This window comes from Eupeodes corollae, chromosome 1 (genome assembly GCF_945859685.1).
Source record: "Eupeodes corollae chromosome 1, idEupCoro1.1, whole genome shotgun sequence".
In the NCBI taxonomy this organism is placed as follows: Eukaryota; Metazoa; Arthropoda; class Insecta; order Diptera; family Syrphidae; genus Eupeodes; species Eupeodes corollae.
Window position 1 is genome coordinate 142,214,185 of NC_079147.1, and position 19,315 is coordinate 142,233,499.

The following is a 19,315-nucleotide window of genomic DNA, read 5'->3' on the forward strand; positions in this document are numbered from 1 at the left end:
TTACTCTTTGACGAATTTTTCGGAAACGAGAGCTCGTAGAACATTTTGGTTTGCAGTTGTGGGTAGAGCATTTAAATATCTTTATATTGATGTGTATTTTTATTGGGTGGGAAATAGTTTTGAAAATACTACTTTTTTTCGGCGAGGGGTTAGGGAACGATTTTCTCGAAAAACTGAAAAAAAATCATTTTTGAGATCTATGGAATGGATCAATTGAAAGGTGGGCCGATGCTCTGTATTATAGTAAAAATCGCATCTTGTTTGGAGGCCGAAAAAAAGTAGAATTTTCAAAACTATTTCCCACCCAATCACAATACACATCAAAAGAAAGGTGTTTAAACCAAAAACACTCTAGTAAAGATATAAATCCTTCGTACGTATCACCCTCCAAAACCGATTTGTTTACATTGTTGTATTTGTAATGTGGACGAATTCAACGAGAAAAATTGACGTGTTTTAACGCATACATAGCCACACCTACTGAGTTTTTTGGGGAAATTTAATAAATTAGAGGAGAAATTACACGCACACTATGAAAAAGTTTATGACGCTGATTTCCGGTTTAGCTTGTAGGCAAACCAATACCCTGGTTACAAAAGGAGATCGAGGAATCGAATCGAATCGAATAGAATTGAGATTTCGATCCAGGTATATGGTGGCACTGAATCGAGGAATCGAATTCAAATGGAATCGAAATGACATTTCGGTATCTCTGACATATCTCTATCATAGAGGAAATATATTATCTAGAGTCCCGACTTAATGGGTTTGCTCTCTTTCGGCCTACAAGCTAAATTGGGAGGATTTTGTCCATAAGGATAAGCATGTGTTAGTGGTCCCGTGCATTTCTTATGGGACCAAGCCATTATGAATGTAGTTGTTATGGAATTTGTGCCCACATTGCTCGACCGCGGGGGAAAAAACTATGAGGTGAACTCAGACGTTCAAAAAAGAAATCCGTTGAATTCAAAAATTAAAAAATCAATGCAATATTTTTAGAAAAATGAATTTTACAACTTCTTTTTAGTGAAAACTGTGCTAAAAATAATATTTGAATGCTTTTGGCACACAAATTCTATGTATTTTATGAAAAATTTCCCTAAAAACAGAAAAAATCGTGCTGAAAGTATAAGCGCACCCTAGAACTGTAATGCGAACGTATCCCAATTTGAGTTATGTCAAGTTTTGACAGATCAACAGCGAGGTGAGTATTTTGACAATTCTACGAAAATGTAAACAAACCAAAATTCAGTATCAATAAAGCAAATAAAGGTAAAACAAAATATTAATTTATTGAAATAAAAATATATATTGAATTTAATTTAATCCTCAGATAAAGAAGAAACCAAGGATTACGTTGCAACAAGAAAAGTGGAAGTGGAAGCCCCGCGTAGGAAGCCAGCAACGCCGACATATTTATTGTGGAGTGAATAGGTACAAATTGAAGGTAAATGTGTTCATATTAATTTTTAACTCAAATTATATGAATATTGTTTTGTTTTGTTTTTTAGTAAAAAATTACACTGCTCAACAAGGCTGGCGATCAAATCGCTCTATTCTGATGGCTTATATCCTCATTGTTAACCCTGTAGGAATGAGAAGGGCCGATTACAGCGAAGGGATCGATGTCGCAGAAGTCTGAAAAGCTTCGCTTTGCAACCTATCTGACATGCTTCATTTGATGAGATGGATATACAAGTCGAGAGTTGTTATAAAGTTGAGGAATATCTTTACTTCGTGGTCATTCATAGCCAAGCCAAATACAAATACAAGTTGAATTAATTGCAGCGTGTGATAGTAGTAGCACATTCACGTAATGTGCCACCATCTTTGCAATGCAAAGCTCTTCTTTCAGCCAGCTACGGATAGCCGAAAGATCGCAATGAATGCAAGTCCTTCCTCATCATGTGAACAATAGTTAATTTAATCTACAGTCAGTTTTTCAAGACAGTGCCTACCACCGAGGATTGGCCAATTGATCTGTTTCACTATGTTCTTTTTTGCAGAAATTCACATTTGAATATCTTCCTTTTACATTTTTTGGCGAACTTTGTGATGTAGTTGGTGAGGATGTGTTTAAAAATAATAAAATAAGAACTATCTTAATTTTCGCTTTTTCTAATTTAAATTGTAGGTCTCTGGAATTCAATTGAAATACCTTCTTTCAATTATGATTTATTGCTTTCAATGCCGTCAATATCTTCAATTCAATTCTGCCTCTTGTTACCAACGAAGAAGGAGACAAGATCGGAAAATTTGCTGGTGATGGTATTTGGCTGGACGAAGAAAAAACGTCGCCTTTTTCTCTTTATCAGTTCTTTTTAAAAATGCCAGATTCTGAAGTCGAGAATCTTCTCAAGTCGTTCACGTTGTTCAAATAGTTTTATTCCACTGGAAAAAATTGCATTTCTCATGGAACAACACAAAAAATCACCAGAGAAGAGAAAAGCACAAACGATTCTAGCTGAAGATATGACGCTTCTAGACAATTGAGGTGATTTAATAAACAAATAAATCACTTCTTTTAGCTTTTTAAGTTTTTCTCTTTCAGAGGCGGGTCTAAAACAAGCCGAAAAAGTCACAGAAGCGCTCTACAAGGCAAATGTTCTTGATCTGGCACTATAAGCTTAATGTTTTACAACAGAGAGTAAGTGAAAAGTGTTATGTTTCTGCTTGAGGTAATTTATTTTATAATTAAAAATCTTCTTTCAGCTGATACGATGAGAATCATCACAGCTGGGGGTTCTATATCAAGCAATAGCGAACTCAAAACTTCGCACCAACATCACACTAACTCATCACCACAAACATCAGATACCATTTATATATATTAGTTCAAAATGTTAAATGTCTCCTTTTTGTTGGCAAGGATGAGCATATGAATAAAAACAATTTGTTTAACTTATATCCATATTCAATTTTACATATTGTATTCTTTTTTGTGATAAATAAAAATAATTTGAATCATTAAACATGTAGACTCCCTGGTTTGTTAATCATGTTTATATATTTTTTAAATACAATGAAATTAATTCAAATATGTTTTTAAATTCCATTCGGCACTCAACGTTATAATTGGTGGTAATTGTGATGATTTCCAAATCTACAATATTTTTTCAATATTTCGCTTAAATTTGTTTCGTACTTTTCATCTAATCAAATTTATAGCGTTTAAATGGGCGGGTAAAAATTCCAACAAACATTTTAGTTATGTAGGTAACATTTTGTTCAAGGTTCGAGTTGTGCTGCCCCCAAACAACGATCAATTTGTACATTACCATTTGTATATTCTTCAAAATTCCCTTTATTCAACCGAATTCAACCCCTGAAGAAAAAAGCACCAACATCTTTGAATTCAAAACAAATTCCTTTATTATTAAAGTAAAGTAAATAATAAATAATTTTGAATAAAAATAATCCTAGTCAGCAAAGAAATAGTAGAATATACAATATATACAAAATTTACACTATAGCTCAAAATAAATAAACAAGTTGTTTGCAAAAAAGATTAATTTCTAGATATACATAGAAATAAATTTAGGCTTCAATTTGACCAACTTTTACAAAAACTTTCGATGATTTTTGACGTTCTTTCTTTTCGGGCGTGTGTATGTATTCACAAAAGTATATTTCATCAAGAAACTAAGGGTAACATCATCGCCTGGTTTCAGTCCTTCTTCAGGTGTGAAGTTCAATTTGATTGTTACTTTATTGGACTTTCTTCAAGTGGTGAAACTATAAAAAAAATAAGAGAAACAACATACATAGAATAAGAATTTACAATTCGATTGTTATTTACTTTGGTTCCTTTCGTTGAACTTTTATTCGAAGTCGATCATTCGCCGTTCCTCATCCTTGGTTGGCAGTTTCATAATGGTTGTGGCCATATGGTACATCGTTGGGTTAGTTAGCTTGAGGATCAATTCAGTGGACGTGCCAGGCTTCAGTGGCTTTTCACAACGCACAAGCAGAACGTTGGGCACATGGTAGTTAGCAAGCAATTGAATGCGATATTGTTTTCGCATTGTCGACAACGCAGAGATCGCTTCCGCTGCGAATGGAGGTTATTCACTGTGAATAGTTGATCGGCAGGTTGACCATGACGCTGCTAAATTGTCGTGACTATAAAGAAATTAATTTTCATTAACAAGGAAATCTTAAATGGAAGTTGACTTACTTTTTTTGATGTTGATTTTCTGTGTGAAAATCGATGTATTCCACTCGCCGACATCGTCAGTAGCTGCCGAGAGACTGATCTGAATCTGTTTGGCTTCTTGGGGATTCTTGTCGGGCCAGGTCATTTGCCTCCGTATATTTGCCAGCGATTCTTAGGAGCAAAATAAATGGATTCGTTGTAGATTTAAAATTTGAACTCTCTTACAGTCAAGGTTGGACAATTTTTGAGTATTCCTGCGATTGTATTCTTGTTTTTCTTGCGTCTCTTGCAGAACTGCAGACTGGTAGTAAACTCTTTACACCTAGAAGATGAAGATTAAGCTAGTTGACTACGATATGAATGTTTCGATACGTACTTACACAATTGTTGGAGAAGGGCGTCAGCGGTCGACTATTACATGGCAAAACTTCCATTTGCATCATTGACTTGGTGGTGTTGTTTCTAATGGTTTTGATGGGGACACCTCCGCCGTCAACGCCTGCGGCAGCTCTTGCCATTGAGAAGTACATACAAAAACAATGGGCAGTATCTGTAATTAAAAACATTGGTATTATTTTGTTAAGAGAAATATATTATACAAAAAACTTATCTGCAAATTAGCGCCTTATTTGGTTTGCCTTCCAGATTACTTAAGGGAAATTGCTTCCTGCATTATGGCACTATCCAAAATGAAAAGACAGACTATAAAATAAATCGATTATTGTTGCACCTCCTTCACTGCAATTTGACTTACTTTTTATTCAATGAAGTAAACTTTTAAATACCCCCTTCATTATAAAGAATTTTGGTCTGAAAAATATCAATTTATATTAAAAATCAAAACAATAAACAAAAACTTACTCTTAAAATCCGAAACCCATTGTTTTGTTTTGCAAAATTGATTGTCATTTTTGACAGGTCACAAAAATTCCATAAGTTTCTTTTTAGCCCAATCCCCCATTTTGCTTTTTTTTCTCCACTCACATGTATTCACCGATAGCGAATTTGAGAGAGTTTACCTCGAATTTGAGAGAGTTCACCTCGAATAAAATTTGAGGGTGTTTCAGGTAGGACGGGTACCGGTCGGGACTCTAGATAATATATTTCCTCTATGATCTCTATTACCCTGGTTACAAGAGGAGATCGAGGACAGAGAGAAAAAAACTAAACGAGAGAACCAACTTCGACGGTTGCTCTCTTTTTGCCTACAAGCTGCGATTTGCACATAAACTTGCATATGTATTAACTCCATATAAAAAAAATGTGAAGATTTAGCAACAATTGTAAATTACGCATTTAGAGAAATATTTGTTAGTTATTTGAAGCCAGTTTTAATTATTAAGTGAGTAAAATAAATAAGGTGGTGCAACGGTGCAATGAGAATTAGGACCTAGAAACATAAAACTCTGAAAGCACTTCAACTATTATTAGTTTTATTATTATAGCTGCGTTTATGCGTTTAATTTTCGCTCAGACCGTTGAAAAATGCAAAAAAACTCAGATTTAGTTCAATTTTTAGAGTTCATCGACTTAATTTTGGCTGCGAGAGTTGCTGGAACATTGACAACGAGAGTTAAAGAATGTAAACATGGATCATTAAAATAAAACAACGCAGAAACATTGAAAACATTTTTATATACTCATCTCTTTTTTACATTCCTATTGTATTTGTGTGTACTCGTTGTTTATTTTCTTTATGTTACCGACATTTCCAAAATGCTGAAAATAAGTGATTTAAGTAGAGACTAAATAAAAAACCGTGAACTTCTGTTGCCAATTTTCATCGCATAAGATTTGTGAATTGGCGATAAGCTATTTTCACTATGCTAGTGTGCTGTTTTTAAAGGCTTAACTACATATGTAAGCCGAAAAGTACTTTTGTACAAAAGTAAAAGTATTTGTATTCTCGCTAGGTCAGTAGTTTTGTGAAGAGAATATACAAATTTGTTCTTCAACCAAAATTTAAGTCTTATGCATCATTTTTATAAGTTTTCCAGTTCTACTATTTATTTATATCTTATCTTTCAGTTATATAGCGACAAGGAAAAATCTGTTATTCATAGATAATTGCTAAACTTTTTAGGCTATTCATAAATAAATGCAAATCCAAGTTAAGGGCTAAACCTGAATAACTATAAACATAGAAAATGCTGTGTTCAAGTAATTATTATCGCAGCCAAATTTCATAATTAATAAATGTTACGTTAACACTAAAATCCAGAAAATATCGATTGATACCGCAATTACAGAAGATATGGATATTTTATATAAATATTCCCGGTAAACTGTAGACCTTTATTATTTCCCCCTATTATAATTAATTCGATGTAAAATAATTCAATGCAGTATATTGTAGATAAAACAGCAGTTAAGTTATTAGTTAAGGTATTACTATTGAAATAAACATAACATACATTTATAAAAAACATGTACTTGTTCATAACAAATAAAGTCTAGTCTAAAAAACCTTAACCTTGTTATACACTCTTTCTGAACACATCTTTTCTGGTTTTGGTTGTTAATGCCATCTATTTGTAACTCAAAGAAAGAGAAAAGAAAAACAAATTCACCACAATCTTCCGTTTTAACGTTTACCGTAATTCATTGACAAACGAAAATTGTTTGCTAGAATTAATTTGTGAAAACCAGAGAGAGACAGAAATATCAAATGTCTCGATTCTCTCTGCTCTTCGAGGTGAAAACATGTATACACCGATACGAATTCAACACGCTATAAAAAATGAGAGTAAGAGGTTCCAAAGGGACGGAGACGAGGAAATTTGGCTCTCTCATTTAGTTTTTTCTCTCTGATCGAGGAATCGAATCGAATCGAATTGAGACCTCGATCCAGGTATATGGTGGCACTGAATCGAGGAATCGAATTCAAATGGAATCGAAATGACATTTGGGTTGTATTTGTGTGCGTACTGCTACGTGAATAATTTTCAAATTTTAAAACAATGCTCTCAACACAAAGACGAGCGCCAAATTAAATTCAGCTTATAACCAAAAATACTTCATTTAAATGGAGTATTTTTGCTTAGAACAAACAAGATAGAAAAAACTTATCGCACGCACACAAGCAAGACCTCACACACCATTAACTCGATTCCCCGATTCAGGTTTACAAACAAATTTTCGATTCGATTCACCTCTTTCAGTGGGATCGGATCGAGTAATCCTATTTCGATCCGATCCAGGTCTATACGGCGCTAAATCCTGATTCAATTCGGATTCAATTCTCCTTGTAAACGCGGTATATATATACCCTGGTTACAAGACGAGATCGAGGAATCGAATCGAATCGAATTGAGATTTCGATTCAAGTATATGGTGGTACTGAATCGAGGAATCGAAATGACATTTCGGTTTTATTTGTGTGTGTACTGCTACTTTTAAATAAACTTAAAATTTTAGAACAATGCTCTAAACACAAAGACGAGCGCCAAATTAAATTCAGCTTAGAACCAAAAATACTCCATTTAAATGGAGTCTTTTTGCTTAGAACAAACAAGAGAGAAAACAATTATCGCACGCACACAAGCAAAACCTCACACACCAATAACTCGATTCCCCGATTCAGGTTTACAAACAAATTTTCGATTCGATTCACCTCTTTCAGTGGGATCGGATCGAGTAATCCTATTTCGATCCGATCCAGGTCTATACGGCGCTAAATCCTGATTCAATTCGGATTCAATTCTCCTTGTAAACGCGGTAATAGAGTGTTTTTGGTTTAAATGCTCTACCCACAACTGCAAAGTCTGCTATTACACGATGAATCTAGATGCATGCGACATCTTCGAATTCTTCTTTGTGATCCTATCCTGTTTCTCAAGTGCTATTACACGTTGAAACCAAAAACACTCTAGTAAAGATATAAATCCTTCGTACGTATCACCCTCCAAAACCCATTTGTTTACATTGTTGTATTTGTAATGTGGACGAATTCAACGAGAAAAATTGACGTGTTTTCACGCATACATAGACACACTTACTGAGGTTTTTGGGGAAATTTAATAAATTAGAGGAGAAATTACACGCATACTATGAAAAAGTTTATGAGGCTGATTTCCGGTTTAGCTTGTAGGCAAACCAAGATGTCTACCGGGGATTTATATCTTTATATAGAGTGTTTTTGGTTGAAACTAGATTCATGAATCTATTTTGACAGTTCTCTTTAATTTTTATTTCGTCATCGACTTGTTTGTTTGTCTGTTTAATTTTTATTAATCGAGAAAATTTTGTTATTCTTTAAAATCAATAAAAAACATTTTGTTTTGTAAAATTTATGGGTTTTATTATGTATAGAAAGGATTTATATTGACAACAATTTTACGTAGTCAAAAACAAAGACATAGATTTCTACAAAATGAACTGTCCGTCGAAGTTTGCTTCTCGAACAACGAAGCCATATGAAAGAGAATAGCAAAAATACGAATAAGAGAACAGAGAAACGTCAAATTGTCGCAAGGAAAATTTTACCCGTGCGACACAGGTCGATTTTCTTGCGTCTCATGTTTTCGATTTTTTTTTTCTCTTTTGCACTTATGATGTTCGAAGTGTCGCATGCATCTAGATTCATCGTGTAATAGCAGACAAAGCAAAATTATTATGTCAGTGATGCTAGAGTGTTCCGTTTTTTAGATTTTTCAAGAAATTATTCAATAAGACATTAAGGGGCCGGTTATAGCTATCAGTATAATTTAAAACAGGAGGAATCTGAAATTATTTGCTGATGAGCGTTTATAGCAATCAGTAAATTTGAAGAGTTTCTTTTTTACTGTTTCTTTCATCAGTAAAATTTTCAATGATGTGAACGGAACAGCAAAAAATTGGAACACCAACAGTAAAACGAAATCTAATTTTTTTGTTGGCTTTTTTACTGTTAGCTTTTCATAGTAAAAACCGTTTTTTAAATATATGGCTGTTCATAAAAATAGCAGTGCATGACAAAGTACTAGATCTATTATGTAAGAAGTAAGGAAAACTTTAATAAGTTAAGTATACAAATAATGTTAGCTTATAATTAGTTCTTTGTTGCATAACCATTGTTTTTTATGATGCTTCGCATCTACTTGGCACAGAGTCCACTAAAATCTGACACATCTCGACTGGTATTCCGTTTCACGAATCACGCACTGCTTAGCATAATTTTTTCGAATTCCAGGGTTTTGATTTATGAACTGGGTTCTTGATATCCCCCCACAAATCTGCGATGGGGTTAAGGTCGGGGGATTGAGTGGGCCACTCCATAACGGATAACTTCTTCTGCGCAAACCATGGTTTTGCCTTTTTTGACGTATGCTTTGGGTCAAAGACTTGTTGGTATACCCAAACCAAAGGCATATCCTCTTCAGCATAGGATAACATAACCTCCTCGAGAATTTTTACATACTCGGTTGCATCCCTTATACCCCCCATTTGATAAATAGGCCCGGTAACTTTGCTTATAAAAGACGTCTTCGTATGGTGACAGCGGTAACAGACAGTAGAAATTCATTTCTTATTTTCCTAGAGCCTATGGAGGGGTTCCGTTTTGCTAACTGAATAATTTTTCAGTTCTTTCAGTAGTCATCCTTTTTAGGCCTAGCGTTTTTGGTTTATTTTGCCATTTTATGGCGTTACTGACTATTTTTGCTGAGCAGCCTTGAAACGCTGTTTTCAAATAAGTTTTCGAATTTCTTCAGTGCATTGTCTTGACCGTCAAATTGTTTACTATTGAGCTAATATTTATTAATTTTGTATATGCTAGTATATTGCTTAAAACTTTAAATATTAAAACATTTACTTACCTAAAAATAAAAAAATTGAATTTTTAACACTTTTTAATTATAAAATCAAAACCACTGCTATTTTTATGAACACTCTTTATCCAGAGAATTTGAAACAACGTGTGTTCACCGAGACAAGTAGTGTTTAACTTAAAGCTAAAAGTCTCTAATATGAAAACAGAAGACCGTTATACCAAATAACATGATACTTTTTTGTATACGAATTTGTGTTATTTAAATAATTGACAAACTAATAAAATGTGATAAGCTAATTTTAAGAACACAACTGTATAACATGGTCATAAACTAAAAACTAAAATGTAACTGATGGTTTCTACTGCTGCTCGTTTTGTTGCTGCTTATTTTAAAAGGGACACTGGAATTGTTTGGATTTACTTACTAAATTAAAAAAGAAAAGAAAAAAAGAGTTACTTTTACTTTTAGATCTTGATTGCTTTTCGACCTGATCACGATCTATTTAGTCAGACCTTAATTTGTCTCTTTGCATTTTCGAATAAAAGGTGCTTTTGCTTAATTTAGCTGTCAACAATAGAACCTGTCTTGCAATAGCGACTGTAATGTATGTACTCTTAGCAGAGCAACATTCAAGACCAAAAAAGGAATTAAAACACTTAGATCCCTAGAAACGGTCCACACAGTACTACCACTGCACACACAACCCTTAATTTTATTGCTCGTAGTGGGCAAATTTAAGTCGCTTGCGAGTTCAGAGCCAATGGTAGTACCTAGTAGTAAGTAGGTTATACTGTGAGTCAAAACAACAATAAAATAAGGTTAAACCCGAAAAAGGAATTATGGAATATTCAAATATGTACTAAGAGTTTTAATGTTGATAATAAAAGAAAAGAATATTTATTAAAAAGAAAACAGTAGAGTATTTCATTTTTAATATTATAATACTAACAAATTCTGAAAAAAAGATATTCGCTAAAAAGCCACCACCATATTTCTTTTTCATGAAATTTTCAATGGCCAATACGAAATTTCGACTGTTTACTCTCGAAAACTTCATGCATTCACCATCAAAGTCTTTAATTATTTATGGAGCATTCGCACAGACTTATTTTTCACGTGGCCGTAAGGAAAAAATAGTGTGACGAGTAGTGCTTTTATAATTAAATGTTTAAATATTTTCATTGCTTTGTTGAAGTGTGTGGAATTCCTTTTTTGGTAAGGACTTCTCGTTGTAAAATGTTAAAAGATGACAGCTTCAAAATAACAGCTGCATGTAAAGTGGGATATTGAAAATGAAACCTCATATTGTTTTACTCTTTACTTTTATACTTTCAATATTTCAACCCGATCCTTGCTCACATAACGGGCCTTACTAGTAATCTTAATAAAACCTCATTTAAATATTTAACTGGGTTTTAAATATTTTGCCATACCAATAAATATTTTAATAGCTATGTAGGTTAAGGGCTAACGGCCAGTTAAATTGTACTGTTGGGACACTCAACTATAAACGGACAGTTAAATTAAACTCCATGGTTTGTGCCGCTAGTGTAAACGTCTGCTGATGATTAATTAATGAGCCCATCTGAGAGTTGGGTTAGAATAAGTGGATTCATTATTTAGATTAACGGACTCGAGAAATAAAGTAACATTTTTGATAAAAGGAGAATATTGTTTTTTTTCGATCACCACATTGGCGACGAGGATCGAATACCTACTCAGCAGAAGTGAAACAGATTTTAAAGTCTGTGAGAATATATCAAAAGAGTCCGTGAGACCATAGCAAAAGAGTCCTTGAGACCACATCAAAATCTTTAAAACGGTCAAGAAGACTAAAACAAGGCGATAAGCCAATTTATAAGCTGTCGGGAAGACAAGGTAAGAACACAATTTATAAAATTGTTAAGCGTTACAAGATTAAATAAGGTCAAAATGGACAAATGGGATATTTCAATTCAACAATTCAATTTTAAGCAGTTTCAACCACATCAGTTAAGAAATGAGTGGAAGAAGTATACAAGAAATTTTGATTTCATTGCGGCAGCAAATGAGATAACTGACAAGACTCGACTTAAAAACATTTTCCTTGCAAAGGCAGGACCAGATGTTCAGAATGTGTTTTATACAATACCTGGAGCAGATGTTGTAGAAGATAAAGAAAAACGTGTTGACCCCTACGGCATATTAATAGAAAAACTTTGTGAATATTTCGCACCAAAACAACATGACGCATTCAAGAGAAATCAATTTTGGACCCTTAAACCTGCAGCGGGTGAATCTCTTTGTAAATTTTTACTAAGAGCACAAGAACAGGCTGGGCGTTGTAATTTTGGTAAAAGTGAAACCGAAAGCCGCTAAATTAGCGTTATAGACAAAACAATTCTCCTAGCCCCACAGGACTTACGCGAAAAGTTACTACAAAAAGAAAGCTTGACTTTAGATGATATCATGAGAATGGTAAATTCTTATCAGGCTGTAAAATATTAAGCTAGTCAAATGACTGTTCATGGTAATAATTCTGAAGAGATTTCAGATGTAAATAGAATTCAAATTAACCCGAAAACAAGAATGGATTGCACGCGCTGTGGGTCAAAGAGTCACCAAAATAATGATTCAAAATGTCCTGCACTTGGTAAAGAATGCAGGAGATGTGGCAAGCCAAATCATTTTGAGATTAAATGTCAAACAAAACTTTACCTGAACGATAGAAAACGGAAAAGATATGAAACGGTGACTGACAGGCGCAACAAGTCTCAGAAAGTTAATAACGTAGATGATATCTTCCTCAACAAAAATCAAAATTTTATAGCTAACGCAGATGATCGAAATGAAATGGTTTTAGTTCGTATTGGAGGTGTTTTAACTGAAGTGCTTGTTGACTCCGGAACAAGAAGGAATTTAATTGACGAATTAAAGCGACAAAATTTGAAAGTAAACTACAAACAAAAATCATCAGAATACGACTTTAAAGGTTACCTTAAGAATTCTGATCCTTTAAATGTTCTGGAGGTCGTTGACACCACAGTATCTATAGATGATTATGGCAAAATTATTGAGGAAGATGCTAGGTTTTACGTTCTAGGTTACTCAACAGCAAAACAGCTAGGTATTGTTAAAATTGGGTTGCCAAGTACTCTTATAGAACCAACACATTACATAAAGACAGATGGTAAACGTCCTTTTCCAAAAATGAAGGCAGTTAAAGTGCAGATACCAATAGATAAAGGAGTAACACCAGTGCAGCAACATCCAAGACAACCACCAATTGCATTACAGATCAAAATTGAGGATAAACTAAGATCACTTTTGGCTATGGATATAATTGAAGAAGTGAACGATTTTAGCGAGTGGACATCGCCTTTGGTTGATATCGTGAAAGATAATGGTGATTAAAGTTTATGTGTCGACATGAGGCGGGGAAACTTGGCAATTAAACACGGAAACCACCTAATGCCAACATACGAGGATTTCCTTCACAGACTTAAGGATGCCAAATATATCACGAGACTTGACATTAAAGATGCTTTCCATCAAATTGAACTGGATGAATCGAGTCGATATATCACAACATTTATAACACATCTGGGAATGTTCCGGTACAAACGATTGATGTTCGGTTTATCGTGTGCTCCAGAGATGTTCCAGAAAGTCATCGAACAAATATTGGCGAAGATTACAAATGCCTTAAATTACATTGATGACATCATAATTTTTGGCACAGATCATCGTCCATGCAATTTTCAATTCTACATCTAGACCATGTGCTCGTATTGAAAGGTGGGTGCTACGACTACAATCATTCGATTTCACTGTTGTGTACAAAAAGGGTAGGGAAAACATCGCGGATCCATTATCCAGATTGGCAACAAGTGGTGATGACAAAGAGTTTGACGCAGACAGTGAGTTTTTTGTTCTGGTGATCAAAGAATCAGCGGCTATAGACATATCTAAAATTGAAAAAAAAGCCTAAAATGGATCCAGAGCTGACAGCGGTAAAAATTTGTTTACAGTCAGGTCAATGGGATTCTGCCGAAGCAAAACAATACGCACCTTTTCAGTCCTATTTATGTGTAATTGATGATTCACTTGTCCGAGGAAACAAACTTGTTATTCCAAATGCTCTTAGGCAACGTATGCTTACCTTAGCACATGAGGGCCATCCGGGAGAAACTAACATGAAGAAACGATTGCGTGATAGAGTCTGGTGGCCAGGTATTGATAAGGATGCAGAAAAGTTTGTAAAACAGTGTGAAGGTTTTCGCTTAGTGGGATTACCATCTCGACCGCTACCAACGCAAAGGAGGGTATTTCCAACAATGCCCTGGTGTCATATTGCTATTGATTTCTTAGGACCGTTGCCAAGCAGTGAGTGGATATTAGCTATTATTGACTACTAAAGCAGATATATAGAAATCGAAATTATGTCCACGATCACTAGACTAGACAACATTTTTAACCGATTAGCGTATCCAAGAACAATAACACTGGACAACGCAAAGCAATTTGCAAGTGAAGAATTTGAAAGTTACTGCAAGTCAAGAGGTATAATTCTCAACTTTATTACTCCTTACTGGCCGCAAGCCAATGGTGAAATAGAGCGACAAAACAGATCACTCAACAAACTTTTAAAAACAAGTAATGCTCTGGGACGTAATTGGAAAGCTGATTTGAAGGATTACTATACTACACCGCAGGCAAAAACAGGGAAGACACCCACAGAACTTATGTATGGAAGAACAATTAGATCCAAGATACCATCGGTAAATGACCTGGAAGCAGCACCACCGAACACAGACTTTGCAAACAGAGATACTATCCAAAAAAGAAAGGGTAAAGAAAGTGAAGATTCTAAACGCCACGCTAAAGAGTCTGAGATTGAGGTTGGGGACACAGTGTTGGCCAAAAGGACAGAGCCGTTAAGGACGTTAGATACTCCTTTCCAACCTAACGAGTTTACGGTTTTGAACAGAACTGGACCAAAGGTAACTATAGAAGACAAAGCTTCAGGTTCTCTTTTCGACAGAAATGTTGCTCATGTGAAAAAGGTATTGCCGTTGTCAACACCAGTTGCAGAGAGTTTGGATATGTCAGAAGATAATAACGCAGATGGCAGTTTTCAAGAAATGACAGTTGAAAAACCCAGACGTTTCAAAAGAGTGCCAGGTTGCTATGATGACTTTGACCTCTCAGCCAACGATGATGATTCCGATCTATAAAAGAAAGGTAGATGTGGCTAGTGTAAACGTCTGCTGATGATTTATTAATGAGCCCAAATGAGAGTTGGGTAAGAATAAGTGGATTCATTATTTAGATTAACGGACTCGAGAAATAAAGTAACATTTTTGATAAAAGAAGAATATTGTTTTTTTTTTTAATTTAATAGAATTGACGATCACCACAGTTTGCATTGTCATTTTGACAGCACAAGCAACAAATACCTTTCAAATCACAAGGAATGAGTTTGTTGTGATTGTCGTCTGCTGATTGTTTGTAAAAAAAGTAAGTCGAATAATACTTGTTTTAATATATAATTGTGATTATATTCTAATAAATATAAAATATTTTAGAAATGGTTGAAAAACAAAATTTAAAACGAAGCAGATCGTCATGATGGCAATGAAGGAGCTAGACACTTGCGTATGTTATAGCTTCTAAGATAAATGATGGCAAGTCATTAAAGGCCGAAGTAATTATCAAAGAGACCGATGGAGCCGCTACGAATAGGAGGCGCGGACCAATTTGAGTCAATTTAATCAATCTCAGAGGGAGACCGGTGTTGGAAAACCTCCTGAAGAACTTTCTGAGATCGATTATGAAATTTCTGAAAATTCCACTCTACATTTTGTTTTGAAAATATAGCAGAATTTGTTTGCGATGTAATATGGCTTGATGATGACAAGAAGAATATTAAATCGATATGATTTGCAATTGTTTTTAAAATATTTTTTTTCCAGAGAAAACATACCATCCCCATTGAATCCACCAGAACCTGAAACGAAAAACAGCCCTCTTCCTCAGCCCTAAACTATATGCGAAAACCCAAGAAAAAGATCACCCAAATTTCCGACTTTGTTAACATCTGAAGAGCTTTTAAAAAAAGAATTGCGCAAATGGAGATGGAAACTTTGAAAATAAAGGCTGAAGAGAAGAAATTGGAGTAGAAAATGATTATCAGTATGATTCTGCAAGATTTGACGGATAATTTATCTACCAATGAACGAGATTTGTGCCTTTAAATGAATTTAGCTTCATTTTCTTCACTGAAAGTTGGTGGATTGTCTGTAAAATACAAGAGTAATTAATATTTTTTTTTAACAAGCTGAAGTATTTTTTTATTTTGTGATAAGTTTATAAGTACAAATACTATTTTGAAATTAGTTTATAAGAACTAACACTGAACTTTATTTTTAGTGAATTTTTTTGTAGCATTTTAATTAGAATAAGTATTTTATTTAGTTTTAAAACATGAACAAACGTATGTACCTTCTTTAAAAAAAGTCATTAATAAATAATTGTTACTCAAAATTTTTGCTTTGTTTTTGTTTTTTCTCTCAAAAATTTCGAACCATTTATTATTTCGAACTCTCAATAATTCGTAGTGTTTTTCAAAAACAACGGGGAGAGTCGACTGTAAAAAGACAGGTTGAATTAAAAGGCAAATGTCAATTAAAATACGGTCTTAGTTTAATTTTATCATCTATTGAAATATGTTTCAACACTAATGCCAAGTCAGTCTTCGTCCGTGCACCAAAGTATCATCATTGTCGTTATCATTCGATTTAAATCAGGCATAATTCTATCCGAATCATCTGAGAAACCCATTGTTGGCAAAATGTCATAAGTATATGCATTTTTGTTTGAAATTCTTCTTGTACTATATACCATTCGAAAAACCCTTTGAAATGTTACGACTGTTAAACTGAGCCAAACATGCCTGAACATTGATTGAATAAAAATGCTCCGAATTCTTGACCAGGATTATTAATTTTCATATAAGTGCAATCAATAACACCCACACATTGTCGAAAGCCAGCAACATCAAAAACTTTCTTTTTATTGACCGAAATCCCGAGAGCTCACTGGGGAATTTGATGAAGTCAGATGCTTTGGAGGCCAAGGTTTTAACAAATTTTTTAACAAAATTACGAACAGATTGTTGAGAAATATTGTGGCAATCACCTGAAGAAGAACAACATTTTGAGACATTGAATCTGTATTTCATAATTTTAAACTTTCCAACATCCTTCAGGTAAGATCCTGCGGCAAGATATCTTAGCACCGTCAATAAAATTAACCCACTTGAAATTGCACCATCTCTGTTGGTAGCCGAGGCGATGTCTTCTCGCAAAAGATCTATATTGAATCTGGCAGTTGTTTTATAAAATCTTGAATATATTTGTTTTATTTTTCAAGTTTATGCCGGGAAATTAAAATACTTACCTGTAGTGACGACAAATCTATATCGTCATATTTTGAAAACGGTTCAATTTTGTCTTTATATACTTTTTGCATCATTGCTTCGGCCACTTTGTCCAAAATATTTATATCTTCTATTATTGAATTTTTCGAAATTAAATTTTAATTAAATATTTTAGTTTTGTTTATTTTACTAATGTCAATTCAATGCTGTATTTTTGACAGAGAATGTAATAGATGTTGTAATATAAGGCTCATTAGTAAAAGACGTGTTTATTTTGGTTATTAGTAAACACGCAAATTAACTCGGTGTTAAAATTTAACTCAACAATAGGTACCTAAACCGGTGTTAAACAATTTATTACAGGTAAGGCCAAAAGTAAACATATTTGAAAATTTATTATGCAGAATTATTTCCTAACCGACAGCACTGCTTTTACACCTCCTAAATATCTACTTCTTTATGCTTTTATTAGACTTTTGGTATCACTTTTCTCTGAAATAAAATAACGGATGTTTTGTCCGCGACATCTTTAAATTTGCCTACAATTTATCTCAATTTGTCTTTTCTGTATTTCTCTAACGACTTTCTTATTTAAAATAAAAGGTAAATTGTTTCTCATAAACATTCATAAAATAAAGAATAAATACATAAATAAGGAATAAAGAATTGTTTTACTACCAAACGAATCTTCAACATTTGATTCAAAACCCACGGACTCCTATCCAGAACCATTTGTTGCAATTGGCTCTGCCTTCCGAATGTTGTCTATTTCCTGATTCAAACCCGCCTCCAAGCAGTGCTTGTGAACTTTAGATACGTTGCATACCAAAGACCATAAGCGAACAAAAGATCCTCGAGCTATATGTAAGATTCGGTAAGATCTACCAGTTCCAAATGAGCATCGACTTTGTGCAAGGAATACGTGGCTACGCCTTTGATAGATACACCAACGATGACGCCCTGGAGGCCAAGAAGAACACCTGTCCGGGAATCGTTCGACTTTTTGGACATGATTTGAAGATTCTTTGGGCTAATTATGAGAGTGTCGATATAACTATCCGTAAGAGGTAGGTACAGACATTGTAAGAAAATATTAATTGCTTTTCTGTCCATATTAAAGAAATGTTGATAAAGGCCGAAGATAAACAAACGAGACTTGATTGAAGTGATCGTCAATAATGTCCCGAGAAGGACTGTGAGAAAAATCTGAAAACCTCCAACAAATGCATTTATGGACCTTACTTGCCGTCAAGCAGCCAAAAATATGCAGAATTTATCACAAGGATCGAAAGTCGGTGCAACCCAGTTTGTCATTCAATTGGCAAAGCCCTCTGCGCAGTGAGTACCTTCAAATTTGATATTTTAAATATTCTGAATACTATTGGCCTAGTTGTGGCTTCATTCACATTCTTTTGCGCTGCCTTTAAAAGGCTTTTCTTGTTCAGGCAATCCCTGCATCGCATGAGCAACTCGGAGATTGATGCTTTTCTGCGCCTTGAATGCATATCAAATATTTGGCTCATTCCAGTAATCTTATTTGGAACATACTTTGAGGAGGCTTACCTTCAATTATGCTGCAGTGAGGAGTGTCCACTTCTCTTTATAATCGTTTGTGTCAAGTTGTTGTGCCTTCAATCGATACAATCGGAGGATTTCAACATTGTAATTAGGTTTTCTTGGCTCAAAAGGATACAACTCATTTACGTAGGATTTTTGGAATATTTTTCGTTTTTGGTTTGGTGTCAATTTAGTGGTTTTCTTAATAGAAGTCAACGCTTTCGGTGCGGTTGTGGCATGTTAGCCAAAGCAACAGAAAAACGTCTCTTTCAAAATACCTCCTGCTTTGGATAAACATTTTGTTTCTTACTCTCTCAAATCCAACTGTCCTTTAAATAAAAGTAAAGTTATAATTAAAATGGGTTCTTAGTTATTGTAACCAAGGCTGTGTTGATTTAGAGTTTGAGAAAAATGTTAGGTATCACTAGTTTC

The 19,315-nt window shown here is 34.3% G+C and overlaps 2 protein-coding genes and 2 long non-coding RNA genes across 4 annotated transcripts; 3 read left to right on the top strand and 1 right to left on the bottom strand.

The window, feature by feature from the left end:
* The first annotated feature begins 728 nt into the window (after positions 1–728).
* On the top strand, positions 729–2,884 carry LOC129940760 (uncharacterized). The gene is made up of 4 exons (XR_008780749.1): positions 729–1,447; positions 1,512–2,064; positions 2,135–2,647; positions 2,713–2,884. It is a non-coding gene; the product is annotated as an uncharacterized LOC129940760 (long non-coding RNA).
* A 701-nt stretch (positions 2,885–3,585) lies between these two features.
* LOC129940624 (uncharacterized) lies at positions 3,586–4,669 on the bottom strand. The gene is made up of 4 exons (XR_008780727.1): positions 4,537–4,669; positions 4,178–4,478; positions 3,800–4,122; positions 3,586–3,735 (listed from the first exon to the last, which is right to left on the bottom strand). It is a non-coding gene; the product is annotated as an uncharacterized LOC129940624 (long non-coding RNA).
* A 9,208-nt stretch (positions 4,670–13,877) lies between these two features.
* On the top strand, positions 13,878–14,303 carry LOC129945260 (uncharacterized protein K02A2.6-like). The gene has a single exon (XM_056054922.1). It carries the CDS (start codon positions 13,878–13,880, stop codon positions 14,301–14,303), a length of 426 nt encoding a protein of 141 aa, XP_055910897.1.
* A 24-nt stretch (positions 14,304–14,327) lies between these two features.
* LOC129945270 (uncharacterized) lies at positions 14,328–15,122 on the top strand. Its single transcript, XM_056054931.1, has one exon. It carries the CDS (start codon positions 14,328–14,330, stop codon positions 15,120–15,122), a length of 795 nt encoding a protein of 264 aa, XP_055910906.1.
* The last annotated feature ends 4,193 nt before the right edge of the window (positions 15,123–19,315 follow it).

Bases quoted from the DNA above. Each gene is read 5' to 3' on its own strand.
- LOC129945270 (XM_056054931.1), top strand. From the start codon at position 14,328: ATGTCCACGATCACTAGACTAGACAACATTTTTAACCGATTAGCGTAT.
- LOC129945260 (XM_056054922.1), top strand. From the start codon at position 13,878: ATGGATCCAGAGCTGACAGCGGTAAAAATTTGTTTACAGTCAGGTCAA.